Source organism: Eurosta solidaginis, chromosome 3 (assembly GCF_040869045.1).
Source record: "Eurosta solidaginis isolate ZX-2024a chromosome 3, ASM4086904v1, whole genome shotgun sequence".
Taxonomy (NCBI): Eukaryota; Metazoa; Arthropoda; class Insecta; order Diptera; family Tephritidae; genus Eurosta; species Eurosta solidaginis.
In genome coordinates, this window is record NC_090321.1 from 227,366,426 (window position 1) to 227,381,399 (window position 14,974).

General features: G+C 37.2%; 1 protein-coding gene across 17 annotated transcripts in view; it reads left to right on the forward strand.

Moving 5' to 3' along the window:
• Sesn (Sestrin) overlaps nt 1-14,974 on the forward strand; it is a 516,933-nt gene that overhangs the window by 492,840 nt on the left and 9,119 nt on the right. For 16 of the 17 annotated variants that reach the window (XM_067775363.1, XM_067775371.1, XM_067775366.1 and 13 more), the window contains 5 exons: nt 10,757-10,939; nt 11,135-11,519; nt 11,590-11,905; nt 11,982-12,177; nt 14,858-14,968. In XM_067775363.1, the coding sequence (XP_067631464.1) occupies nt 10,757-10,939; nt 11,135-11,519; nt 11,590-11,905; nt 11,982-12,177; nt 14,858-14,968 (1,191 nt within the window). The remainder of the gene's footprint in view (nt 1-10,756; nt 10,940-11,134; nt 11,520-11,589; nt 11,906-11,981; nt 12,178-14,857; nt 14,969-14,974) is intronic. The other variant, XM_067775370.1, reaches the window with a different exon arrangement.

A 14,974-nucleotide genomic window follows, 5' to 3' on the forward strand; every position in this document is an offset into this window, starting at 1 on the left:
GTACCACTATTTCTACATATTTCTGTCAATAAAACTAACATTTGTACATCGTTAGAGGAACGACCTAAAAATTTATCGAAATATAAATAGATGTAAAGTTGTCCCGGATTTTGAGGGCGTATTTGTAATTCCAGGTATGCAGATTTTGTTTATTCGACTAGACTCAAAACGCAAGGTTTTTCTCGCAAAGAATATGTTAACCGTACCTTAGCTTATATCCAGCGTCTAAAAAAGATATTTCAGCTATCGTAAATCTACGGCAAAGGGTCTTCTTTCACCTTTTAGCCTCTTATTTAAGGAATGTAAAATTCACAAGCATTAAAAACTTACATCTATTTCTTGTCGCGCCCGAACCGCATTATATATGATCATGTATAAGTACTTAAATGTTTGAGGTACCCAAACTTTGTGCTATCAAAACGGTGTAATATCCGCTCAGTCCTCTTCTCATGTTCACTATGCAGGTTTAAATGCGTGCGAATGTCCGCGTCCATTACACAGGACTTGCCCATAGATATAATTTTACAATTTTCAGAAAAGATCTTTTTATGTTTTTTGTACACAAATAAATTTATTGTGATATTTGTTTAACTTTTTTCTGTTTATTTTTTCATTTTTATCTTATTAATATTTTTATTGCCTTGAAGAACAAAGAAACTCATTTATGGCGCATTGTAATATTTACAAATTAATTAACAGATTGAGAAAAAAATATAGTATATCTGTAGATTAAGCAAATTTTTAATTAAGAATTTCTGTTAACTATTTGCCGCTTTGTTCATTTTATTAGCATTGTAACGCTACAGTTGCTAAATAAAGAAAAATTGGAGAAGTGAATACAGCAACGTTGTATGGAAATTAGTTACGCCGAAAGAAATAAAGCTAGTAAATGAATAAATCAGGTTTGTCACAGAAGAAAAACGGAGGATCCAAGTTAACCATATTCTGTAAAGATGACAGATTCTAAATCAAAATAACTGTTTTTCTGTTGGATAAACTGATTTCACTGATCATTTCAATCAAAAAATCCTGGTTTCAAGGCCTAGAAAAAGCAACATTAAAATCTTTAGAAAAGATTTTTTTTTTTTTCAATTATAAAAAAATCGAGCGATATCGCCCCGTAAATATTGTAGTTCTTTCTTTTTAAAAGAGCTGTGGCCATTGTAAACCTTAAAAAGTAGCTCAACTAACAGCTGATCGCTCAAAATTAGCACACACATACAAACATCACTAATGGCCATATTACGAAAATCTTTTAGAAAATTTAAGTTGAATTTTTAAACATATCTAGATAAATAAACTGTGATAATTTTGGAATATATAGCATTAAGGACAACTTATTTGCAGCAACTAAGCGAAAATGTTTGCCTTTATTCAAGTATTTAGTTATTTTTTCTACATTTTTTTTAATATTGATACAAAGATTGAATGTGTGTTGATGCAATGCAACTCTGCTCTTCCTGCTGTTCTTCATTCCTTCCACTCCATTCGCAACATAACCTCAGTTTAAGCTGCCAAACTATATATAAACAATGGCTGTGGCTTACATTTGATAACCTTTTTTGTTGATTTGACCCTTTGAAGGGATTCATTCTGTATTGCGAACGATAGCTCAGACGAACGGTTCGCCTCCAAAAGATTTCGTCTAGCAAAGGTTTTATCCTTCGTTTTCATTCAGCCTTTACGTTTCCTAATTTATGTCAAACAGGAAGGCGAAAAGAAGTTGTCAAATATGTTACCATCGTTTAACATAGTGCAAATACACTAGCGATTCGTCTCTGAGGCGAAACGAATGTTCGTTTCGAAATAGATAATGAGGCCCCAACACTCAATTCAGATTCAACAATTTGGGCGAAGTTCATTCAACAGCTATTTGCGATGATTAAAAATTGACAGAAATAGCGGTTGGCCCGGAATTTGGTTGATTTTAACAGTTTTTATACCCAGCTGTACTTGTACACAGGGTATTATAACTTTTATTGGATAACGGTTGGTTGTACAGGTATAAAGGAATCGAGATAGATATAGACTTCCATCGTCCGTCCGTCTGTCCGTTAACACGATAACTTGAGTAAATATTGAGATATCTTCACCAAATTTGGTACATGAGCTTATCTGGACCCAGAATAGATTGGTATTGAAAAAAGCGAAATCGGATGATAACCACGCCCACTTTTTATATATGTAACATTTTGGAAAACACAAAAAACCTGATTATTTAGTAAATAATACACCTAGAATGTTGAAACTTGACGTGTGGACTGATACTGAGACTCTTGATAAAGATTTGAAAAAAATTTTAAAATGGGCGAGGCACCGCCCACTTGTGATAAGATCAATTTTACAAATATTATTAATTAAAAATCGTTAAACCTATCGTAACAAAATTCGGCAGAGATGTTGCCATTAATATAAGGAATGTTTTGAAGAAAAATTAACGAAATCAGTTAAGGACCACGCCCACTTTTATGTAAAAGATTTTTAAAAGTGTAGTGGACGAATAAAATAAGCTATATCTTTGCAAAAAAGAGCTTTATATCAATGGTATTTCATTCCCCAAGTGGATTTATAACAGTAAATACTTCAAATAAAATAAAACTTCAAATTTAAAAAAATGGGCGTGGCACCGCCCCTTTTATGACTAAGCAATTTTCTATATTTCGGGAGCTATAACTCGAAGAAAAGTTAACGGATCGTAATAAAATTGGGTACACAAATTTTCCCTATAGCAGGAAATATTTCTAGAAAAATGGGCGGGATCGGTGAAAAACCACGGCAACTTACATATAAAACAAGTTCAAAAGGTTCGTAGACTAGAATAATAAGCTATAACTTAGCTGAAAATAGTTTTTAATCAACGATATTTCACTTATCAAGTTTTATTGTAAGAGGAAATGGGGAGACATTTTTTTTTTAAACGGGCGGTGCCACGTGTTATATAGAAAAGTAATTTTTCTGAAATGAAATGTTCAATTGAAGCTCACGCTGAGTATATAATGTTCGGTTATACACGAAGCTAAACACCTTTACTTGTTTCTTTTAATATTGGTGCAAATATTGCAACTCTGGTCTTCTATTCTCTGAGGCCCAAACACTCAATTCAGAATCAACAATTTGGGCGAAGTTGATTCAACAGCTGTTTGCGATGGTTAAAAATTGACAGAAATAACGGTTGAATTGGTCGGTAATTCGGTTGATTTTGACATTTTTTTTTATTTCTGTGCAATTTCCAGAGTATTGCTTGATCAACGTTTCATGTGCGAAACTTAAGTCGGAAATTGATTTTTATATGAAGCCATTCCTTGCTTAAATGTAAGATTGTCTACTCCCTCGTTGTAGGCGCATATAAGACCATCTCACGTATTACGTTTAGTTCTTGCTCACGCTTGATGACCGATACTTGCTACTATTTCACTTTCTACAAATATTTATGAAAACAAAAAAAATCAAAAGTCAACCCATTTTGCTTTGAATGCGTTAGCATATATATATATATATATATTTTTTTTTTTTCTGTTTATTTCGTTACTAATTTTCTAACAATTTGAAATGCACTAAAATGCGTGAATTCTTCTTGTTGATTGATGCATTCGTTGCAGTCATTGTGATTTGCATGCTTTAGCGATGACTGGTATCATGACTGTTTATTTGGCCACCATATGGCAATGCGGTCAGCTGGGTGGGTGCGTAAGTGCGAGTACTGATTTATTTATGTTCTTTTCACACGCAGCTAAGCACACTCAACTATGCGTGAAGTCAAAGTGGCAGTCACACCGCCCAACCACGCATCTTTCGGCACGCCAACGCATTTGTTGCAGCTGTTCAATTGCATTTAAGTTTTGAAAATTTATTTTAGTAAATGTTTTGTTCTTTATGTTTGATTCTCTTAAAATTTTTGCAATATTGTTTTTTTTTTTTTCTGTGAAACAGAATGCACTTGCGGGACTGACGTGAATTTTTTAAGTATGTTGTGAACCGGTTCTGAACCTTCAATAGTGTTACATTGAATTGTGTTGAGATGTTATCTTTGTCATCTCAAGCATATGCTAGCAGTCAGATTTAAAATGGGACAACTTCCATTCAATAAAATACAAGATGTACTACGTTTAACCAATCTCAATTACAACCTTTCTCAAGAAATACTTAACAATATTTTTATTCATCATATTTTAAGACGTAGAGCTTGAGTCCCAATAGAGGAAAATCCACCTCTCTTCATTGTAAGAACATATACAATTTTGCGGATGGCTCTCAACTGAATGACAATTGTGTCTTATTTTAGCTCACGTTAAGTGAATGTATACACCATACATCTATGTCAGCATGCCTATAGAGCCGGCAGATCGATAAGAACTGCCCTATATCAACTGACCACATATATTCGAAATGCGGTCGAGTGCGGAGAAGTAGTGTTATGACCTAACATGAGCCTTCGAAAGTACACCTGCGATTATTGGAACCGCTTGAAAGATAAGACATCTGAATAGGAGATATCGCAGCTAAGTTTTAAAAAAGGCTACCTACAAGTGAACTTTATGTTACCCTTTCCTGTGGAACTTAGTAGTGCGCGAATTATTACAGAGGCTCTCGTAGAGCCTAGTCCGCTCTTGCACTGTGTATAATACATAGCTACGGTGAGCTTTGGCGGTGGAAAAATAAATAAATCTCGAAATGAAGAAGGTTGAGAGAGCAGGTCCCATTAAGCTAGCTTCTAATAAAGGCATTAAAAAGTTCATTTCATAGGAAAAATGGTTTCAAATAAAGTTGGGAGGCAAAGCCGCCTGAGACACTTCCAGACAAAAAGCACTACCAAGCCACCCACACGCATAAAGTACACCGACAAATCGTTATACGGCGGCAAAGCCAGGCAACATTCATGCCAATATTTTCAGTTGACACTCGATGCTCAAAGCTCCTCGAGCACTTGGAGAGGCCATGTGTTTAGCATGGATCCCGAGAGATAGAGAGGAGATTGTAGGGAACAATTAGGCAGCCTGACCAAATAAGCAGCTGACATAAGCCCCTTAGCAAAGCAGCATCAAAAATTTAGAAAAATGTCAATTAGAAAAAAAATTTCTAAGCGAGGTCGGGCCTCTGTAGTTGTTTGGCAAGTTTTTGTGCTTAGCGCCCAAGTTTCTTAAAAGACCGTATTTTTAGGATCCGGTTCGTCTTATTTACACGTCACTAGGTGGCACCATTTGCAGTCGTTTTTTATACTCAGTTGAGCAGAGCTCACAGAGTATATTAAGTTTGATTGGATAACGGTTGGTTGTACATATATAAAGGAATCGAGATAGATATAGACTTCCATATATCAAAATAATCAGGATCGAAAAAAAATTTGATTGAGCCATGTCCGTCCGTCCGTCCGTCCGTCCGTCCGTCCGTCCGTCCGTCCGTCCGTCCGTCCGTCCGTTAACACGATAACTTGAGTAAATTTTGAGGTATCTTGATGAAATTTGGTATGTAGGTTCCTGAGCACTCATCTCAGATCGCTATTTAAAATGAACGATATCGGACTATAACCACGCCCACTTTTTCGATATCGAAAATTTCGAAAAACCGAAAAAATGCGATAATTCATTGCCAAAGGCGGTTAAAGCGATGAAACTTGGTAGATAGGTTGACGTTATGACGCAGAATAGAAAACTAGTAAGATTTTGGACAATGGGTGTGGCACCGCCCACTTTTACAAGAAGGTAATTTAAAAGTTTTGCAAGCTGTAATTTGGCAGTCGTTGAAGATATCATGATGAAATTTGGCAGGAACGTTACTACTATTACTATATATGTGCTAAATAAAAACTAGCAAAATTGGATGAAGAACACGCCCACTTTTTAAAAAAATTTTTTTTTAAATTCAAATTTTAACAAAAAAGTTAATATCTTTACTGTATATAAGTAAATTAAGTCAAAATTCAACTCCAGTAATGATATGATGCAGCAAAATCCAAAAATAAAAGAAAATTTCAAAATGGGAGTGGCTCCGCCCATTTTCATTTAGTTTGTCTAGAATACTTTTAATGCCATAAGTCGAACAAAAATTTACCAATCCTTCTCAAATTTGGTAGGAGCATAGATTCTGTGACGGTAACTGTTCTCTGTGAAAATGGGCGAAATCGGTGGAAGCCACGCCCAGTTTTTATACACAGTCCACCGTCTGTCCTTCCGCTCGGCCGTTAACACAATAACTTGAGCAAAAACCGATATATCTTTACTAAACTTTGCCCACGTACTTATCTGAACTCACTTTATCTTGGTATAAAAAATGGCCGACATCCGACCATAACCACGCCCACTTTATCGATATCGAAAATTACGAAAAATGAAAAAAATGCCATAATTCTATACCAACTACGAAAAAAGGGATGAAACATGGTAACTGGATTGGTTTATTGACGCAAAATATAACTTTGGAAAAAACTTTGTAAAATGGGTGTGACACCTACCATATTAAGTAGAAGAAAATGAAAAAGTTCTACAAGGCGAAATCAACAGCCCTTGGAATCTTGGCAGGAATACTGTTAGTGGTATTGCATATATAAATAAATTAGCAGTACCCGACAGATGATTTTCTGGATCACCTGGTCCACATTTTGGTCGATATCGCGAGAACGCCTTCACATATACATCTAAGGGCCACTCGCTTTTAAAACCCTCATTAATACTTTTAATTTGATATCCATATCGTACAAACACATTCTAGAATCACCCTGACACACCCTAATGGCGATATCTCGAAAAGGCGTCCACCTATAGACCTAATGCCCACTCCCTCTTAAAATGCTCAGTAACACCTTTCGTTTGATACCCATATCGTACAAACGTTCTAGAGTCACCCCTGGCCCACCCTAATGGCGATATCTCGAAAAGGCGACCACCTATATACCTAATGTCCACTCCCTCTTAAAATGCTCAGTAACACCTTTCGTTTGATACCCATATCGTACAAACATTCTAGAGTCACCCCTGGCCCACCCTAATGGCGATATCTCGAAAAGGCGTCCACCTATAGACCTAATGCCCACTCCCTCTTAAAATGCTCAGTAACACCTTTCGTTTGATACCCATATCGTACAAACATTCTAGAGTCACCCCTGGCCCACCCTAATGGCGATATCTCGAAAAGGCGTCCACATATAGACCTAATGCCCACTCCCTCTTAAAATGCTCAGTAACACCTTTCGTTTGATACCCATATCGTACAAACATTGTAGAGTCACCCTTGGTCCACCTTAATGGCGATATCTCGAAAAGGCGTCCACCTATAGAACTAAGGATTACTCCCTTTTAAAATACTCATTACCACCTTTCATTTGATACCCATATCGTACAAACACATTCTAGAGTCACCCTGGCCCACCCTAATGGCGATATCTCGAAAAGGCGTCCACCTATAGACCTAATGCCCACTCCCTCTTAAAATGCTCAGTAGCACCTTTCGTTTGATACCCATATCGTACAAACATTCTAGAGTCACCCCTGGCCCACCCTAATGGCGATATCTCGAAAAGGCGTCCACCTATAGACCTAATGCCCACTCCCTCTTAAAATGCTCAGTAACACCTTTCGTTTGATATCCATATCGTACAAACATTCTAGAGTCACCCTTGGTCCACCTTTATGGCGATATCTCGAAAAGGCGTCCACCTATAGAACTAAGGATTACTCCCTTTTAAAATACTCATTACCACCTTTCATTTGATACCCATATCGTACAAAAACATTCTAGAGTCACCCCTTTCCCACCGTAATGGCGATATCTCGAAAAGGCGTCCACCTATAGACCTAATGCCCACTCCCTCTTAAAATGCTCAGTAACACCTTTCGTTTGATACCCATATCGTACAAACATTCTAGAGTCATCCCTGGCTCACCCTAATGGCGATATCTCGAAAAGGCGTCCACCTATAGACCTAATGCCCACTCCATCTTAAAATGATCAGTAACACCTTTCGTTTGATACCCATATCGTACAAACACATTCTAGAGTCACCCCTGGCCCACCCTAATTACGATACCTCGAAAAGGCGTCCACCTATAGACCTCATGCCCACTTCCTCTTAAAATGCTCAGTAGCACCTTTCGTTTGATACCCATATCGTACAAACATTCTAGAGTCACCATTGGTCCACCTTTATGGCGATATCTCGAAAAGGCGTCCACCTATAGAACTAAGGATTACTCCCTTTTAAAATACTCATTACCATCTTTCATTTGATACCCATATCATACAAACACATTCTAGAGTCACCCCTGGCCCACCCTAATGGCGACATTTCGAAAAGGCGTGCACCTATAGACCTAATGCCCACTCCCTCTTAAAATGCTCAGTAACACCTTTCATTTGATTCCCATATCGTAAAACTAGAGACACCCCTGGTGCACCTTTATGGCGATATCTCGAAACGGCGTCCACCTATGGAACTAAGGATCACTGCTTTTCAAAATATTCATTAACAGCTTTCATTTGATACCCATATCGTACAAACATATTCTAGAGTCACCCCTGGTCCACCTTTATGGCGATTTCTTGAAAAGGCGTTCACCTATAGAACTAAAGCCCATTCCCTTTTAAAATACTCATTATCACCTTTCGTTTGATACCCATATCGTACAAACACATTCTAGAGTCAGCCCTAGTCCACCTTTATGGCGATATCCCTAAATGGCGTCCATCCATAGAACTATGACCTACTCTCTCTTAAAATACTCTTTAATACCTTCCATTTGATACACATGTCATACAACCACATTCCAGGGTTACCCTAGGTTCATTTTCCTACATGGTGATTTTCCCTATTTTGTCTCCATAGCTCTCAACTGAGTATGTAATGTTCGGTTACACCCGAACTTAGCCTTCCTTACTTGTTTTTTTTCGATTTGTGCACTTTTATTTTGCACTTAACATTTTTTGACTCATTTTGTTTTGTTTTTCTGGTTTTTTGTTTGGTGACAAAAGTTTACACCGAATTAACCCAAATAATCGACGGCATAACAATAAATCAAATGCAAATTAAAAAAAAAAATTATAGTACCTACTTAAGATTTTTTTCAGTTTTGCAACAGCTCATCTGTTATTCTCGAAATGTATGCAATTCATTTATCTGTGAAGTAAAATATGTTTTTAGCGGGTTAAGTACAATGATAAATGTATTACCGAGACGTAATTCAATGGCTATTTAGATTTGTAGGAAGGCGAAAGGAACTTGCGTGAGAGGCTTTTTTTATGTTTCTAAAGAATTCTTGTTGCTGAGAGTATAATGTATGAGGACAAAACGAAGTACCTGCTGTCATCGAGCAAAGAGTCAGCGCATATGGGCCTTGCCAACAAGGCTTCTGTTGGCAGCCATAATTTCGAAATAGTAAAAGGCTTCGTTTATTTGGGAACCAGCATTAACACGAACAACAACATCAGCTCTGAAATCCAGCGAAGAATCACTCTTGCCTACTTTGGACTAGGTAGGCAATTGAAAAGTAAAGTCCTCTTTCGGCAAACGAAAATCAAACTCTACAAGTCACTTATAGTACCCGTCCTGCTTTATGGTGCAAAAGCATGGACCATGACAACATCAGATGAAGCGGCTCTGGGAGTGTTCGAGAGAAAATTTCTTCGAAAGATATATGGATCTCTACGCATTGGCGATGGCGAGTACCGAAAAAGATTTAACGATGAGCTGTACGAGCAGACATCAACTTAGTCCAGCGAATTAAAACGCAGCGGCTGCTCTGGCTAGGCCATGTTATGGAAACTAAAGATAACGCTCCGGCCAAGAAAGTGTTCCTATCGGTACCCGCCTATGGAAGCAGAGGTAGAGGGCGGCCCCCACTCTGCTGGAAGGGCCAGATGGAAAACGATTTAAAATCCTTTAGTGTAACCAATTGGCGCCGGTTGGCAGAGAGAAGAAGCGACTGGCGCTCCTTGTTAGACGGCCATAAACGTTTAAACGGTTAAACGCTAATTACGTAAGTAAGTATTAGCGGATTTGCTCAACGGAATTTCTTCACATAACGACGAAGAGGGAAAGGAATACAAAATATTTGATGAACAAATGGGCTATAGTCTGTATAGAGTCGTAGAGCTTTTTAATCGGGTTTCGAATTGTGTAAAAAGTCGATTGAAATTTAAATAATGAGTTTAAAAGTGCACAATCTTAAAAATGTCTTGTAGTGAAAAGGTTTCGATTTCTCTGTCATCGTCGCTACTAATACCGCCACATTATAAACCAATTAGCGTAGCGATAGAGAGGGAGAGAGAGCCAAGTCACAAGAAGCGCATGCGATGCATGCTCGGGCGCCGCAGAATAGCATCGCTGCTAACACACCCACACAATAAACCAGTTAGCTTACCGAAAGAGAAATAGAATTATATCATGTGATATTCCAATCACACGCCGCCGCTAATATTAAATGTTAACTATGTTGGTTTGGTCAACACTACTTTGGTTCGAACATCTGAGGAGTGCTGTTTGAACCAATGTTGGCAAAGCCAAAAATATAACATTTTATTATGTGGCGTCCGAGCAGGTACTTGATTTATTTTATTGTCGTTCCACGAATTACATACTTTTTATTCAGCATATGCGATGCCTGCTCGGGCGCCACATAATAAGGCCCATCGCTGCTTGAGCTGCAGAAAATCTACCACAAAAACTCGCTTGTGGAAGAATTTTGAAAGTTTAATTTATTAATTAGTTTCCTTTTCACACATAAAAGAAGTATTGTCAAATTTTCTAATTAAATCTTCTCTCTTCTAGGCCGCTGCCCGTCACCAGTGTCCTTATCTAGTAAAAATGTATGAGAAAAAATTCATCAACCAAGGCGGTAAAGCTGAGTGGCTGAACGGCTTAGATTATATTCCATCAAAATTACGTGCCATATACGATATAAATAAAATACTGGCCCATAGGCCTTGGCTGTTGCGCAAAGAGCATATCGAGGTAAGTTTTGTGTTCGCTGCGTAAAAGGTTGCTTACAAAAGTAGTCCCAGCAATAAAAGCTTATTTTTCAGGCAGAGGTGTTTTATTTTTACTGAACTGCTATGAAATTGTCTTGCGCACCCCCACTTTTAACTCTTTCTCAATGCCTACTCATTTCCTTATTTTACTTTCCTCGCAATACAAAAAAAAAAACAGGGCCTCACCAAAGGCAAAAACAGTTGGTCACTCTCCGAAGTGGTGCATGCAATGGTATTGCTCTCACATTTCCACTCGCTCTCCTCATTTGTATTCTCCTGCGGTCTCACCCAAAAATTGGATGGTTTGTCCAGTCCGAAATTGAAGACTGGCGCGCAGCAGCAACAATTAATGACAATGACAACGACGCAACAACAAACACCCCAACAACAACAAAAGACTGTCCTGAGTGAAATAACATTAAATAACAACAATAATATGCTTGATCATAATAATCATCAGTTATATAATAACAATGTTGGAATTACAACTACGCACAGCGATATCACTATGAATGGTGGTGGTGTTGATGGTGGCAGCAGTAATGGCATCACGAAGCATACTCGTACGCATGATTATTAGAAAAAGCTAAAAGTTTAATGTTTTTATAATTTGTTTTTTTTTTTTTTTGGCAGCCACCTCTGGTTCCCCGCAACAAAATGTACCAGTGGAAGCGTTGGTTGAGCGCATGAAAGTGCTCACTCAAAAACAGGACGAATGCAGCGAAGCGGAGTTAAGTAATCGTTTTAAGAGCGTTGAAATGCAAACCGCTGAACTGCCCGCCGCTGCAGCTGAGTCCACGGCCGAAGTGCCACCGATTATCTCGCACTACATTGAGGATCCGAATTTCACTTATCAGGACTTTGCACGCCGTGGTGCAGAAAATATACCTAACACATTTCGTGTGCAGGATTACTCATGGGATGATCATGGCTACTCGCTGGTTAATGGGTAATGTGAAATTGTGAAGTTTGACACTCTTTTTTCCAAATGCCAATTCTTTTTATTTCTCTTTCTTTTTTTACAGTCTCTATAGCGATGTTGGCACTTTGTTGGATCAGAAATTTCGTGCTGCCTATAACCTCACGTACTTCACCATGGGTGGTTATCGTAATGTGGATACATCGAAATTTCGTCGTGCCATTTGGAATTATATTCAATGCATTTATGGCATACGTCATGACGATTATGATTACGGTGAAGTGAATCAGGTGACTAAAAGCGTACGTGGGTATTTGAACTTTCTTTTTCTTTCTGTGCTACAACAGTAAAAAAAATGCCACATATGTTTGTGTTTGTGTAATGGTGTTGGTTTGTAAAAAATATGAAAAACATCAAAATTGACTTCTGAAATATATTTGTTTTTAAAAAGTGAAATATGGTAAGCTCGTCAACAACAAAATCTCTCATTTAATGTATTTAAAAAAAAAACATAAGCATAAAACCCATGAACCATGATTTGTTTATGCATAAAACCTACTAACAACAACGACATCATTTTCATTATAAATAAATATTTCATTCAATTATTACTTCATATTTTTATTACAAATTACTGACCTCTGTGGAATGAGGATGTACGAATTTAAAATGATGACAACCGATAATACGTATATCAGATTCTTTTACGAAAAGCATTAGCTCATAGTTTCGTACGCCGATAAAAATTTACCCCGAACGATCCGGACAAGGTTGTTGATATGTTCTTTCCGTGATACCCCTCAGTTTTTGAATCATTATCAAACCATTAAATCCGTAACATAGAGAAGATACATTGTCTATATAAAATTATTTAATTATCTGTGAAGTTTCACGTTTGTAGCTCAATGGCAAGCTACTTAAAAACGATCGCAAGATTCCCTTCGTTCCGTACGATTTTTCTAAACATCTCGATGCGTGCGCCCCGTAGCGAAACTTTTTACTATGCGTTTTAAACTGTCATCGACCTCTGAATCAAGTTTGAAATTTCAAGTCTCAAGCTCATCGAGAATTAACTAAAAGCAGGCTTAAGTTCTCATCTAATTATTTCGATCCGTGCGCCACCTAACGGATTTTTTCCCTTTTGTTGCATTGTCTCGGTGTCTTAACCTATATATGTATGAAGTTTCATGTTTGTAGCTTAATGAGAAGTTACTTAAAAATCGATTATTGGATCGTAGAGTTGATGACACCCGCGTACGGCTCTATTTTAATTTTAAAAGTTATTTTAAGTTTGCTTGCATGTACTTGTTCTTCAATTCGCAATACAGCGAAAACCATAAAAGCTTTATTGGTGAAGAAGCTAATACAAAAACCAGAACGGTGTTTTTCCCATAATGATCCGATACATACACTTTCTTTTCGGAACATTCCTTATATACATACATAAATATTCAATTTGACAATACCTGCTCATGTACCTACGAACTGTAAGACAAACGACAACAACAATTCAGAACGAACAAGTAAGGAAGTCTAAGTTCGGGTTAAACCGAACATTACATACCCAGCTGTACACTTGAAATGCTGTTGTTGTTTTGTGTGCTTAATAGTGTTACAAGGCTACGCAATAATACATATACATATGGTTCTATTCTGAACTAGTTTTTCTTCGAGTTATGGCTCCCGAAACATAGGAAATTGCTTACTCATAAAAGGGGCGGTGCCACGCCCATTTTTTTTAAATTTGAAGTTTTCCTATTTATTGTTATAAATACACTTGGGAAATTAAATACCATTGATATAAAGCTCTTTTTTGCAAAGATATAGCTTATTTTATTCGTCCACGACCCTTTTAAAAATCTTTTATATAAAAGTGGGCGTGGTTCTTAACCGATTCCGTTAATATTTCTTCAAAGCATTCCTTGTAGTAAAGGCAACCTCTCTGCCGAATTTTGTTGCGATAGGTTTAACGATTTTCGATTTATGATTAATAATATTTGTAAAATTGATTTTATCACAAGTGGGCGGCGCCACGCCCATTTTAAAAACTTTTTTCAAATTTTTATCAAGAGTCTCAATATCAGTCCACACGTCAAATTGCAACATTCTAGGTGTATTATTTACTAAATAAATAAGGTTTTTTATGTTTTCCAAAATGTTATATATATAAAAAGTAGGCGTGGTTATCATCCGATTTCGCTCATTTTCAATGCCAATCTATTCTGGGTCCAGATAAGCTCGTGTACCAAATTTGGAGAAGATATCGCAATATTTACTCAAGTTATCGTGTTAGCGGACAGACGGACGGACAGACGGGCGGACGGACATGGCTCAATCAAATTTTTTTTCGATACTGATGATTTTGATATGTGGAAGTCTATATCTATCTCGATTCGTTTATACCTGTACAACCAACCGTTATCCAATCAAAGTTATAATACCCTGTGGACAAGTACAGCTGGGTATAAAAATGAGACTGGTGATGGCGCAACGCCGAAACCGGTTTGTCTCGAAACCAAATTTGACAAGGGATGACGGAAAATCGTTTCAATATACTTATGTACATCAATTATGCACCTTGTTGGATAATCAACAAAACAAAACGAATCAAAAATTTTTCCTCAAATTAATGATAAGTTTTATACAAAATCCTCCTCTTTATTGAAATTTTCTTCAATTTGTTTAAAAAAAATGTCTAGGAAATATTTTTGCAGTGCCCTCTTTGAACGCCAATCATATGCCTTCCTCGGGTTCTTTTTGTGATAAGACTTTGTTAATGTTATTACGTAAAGAACATCAGCGCCAAAGTTACTAAAACATTGCACATTCATAGAGACATACATACATATGTACAAGGCATTGGAAGTGAAAGAAAGTTTAAATGCCCACATCTGTAGATATATATATATTGCGTTATGCTTCTTGTGCCGATTATATTTCTATTTTGCGTATATATTTAATAAAATTTTTTTTTTCACACAGTTATTGGATCGCCCATTGAAAATGTTTATAAAAACAGCCTGCTGCTTTCCAGAAAGGATAACAACAAAGGACTATGATAGTATACTCGTCGAACTGCAAGACAGTGAAAAGGTAAGA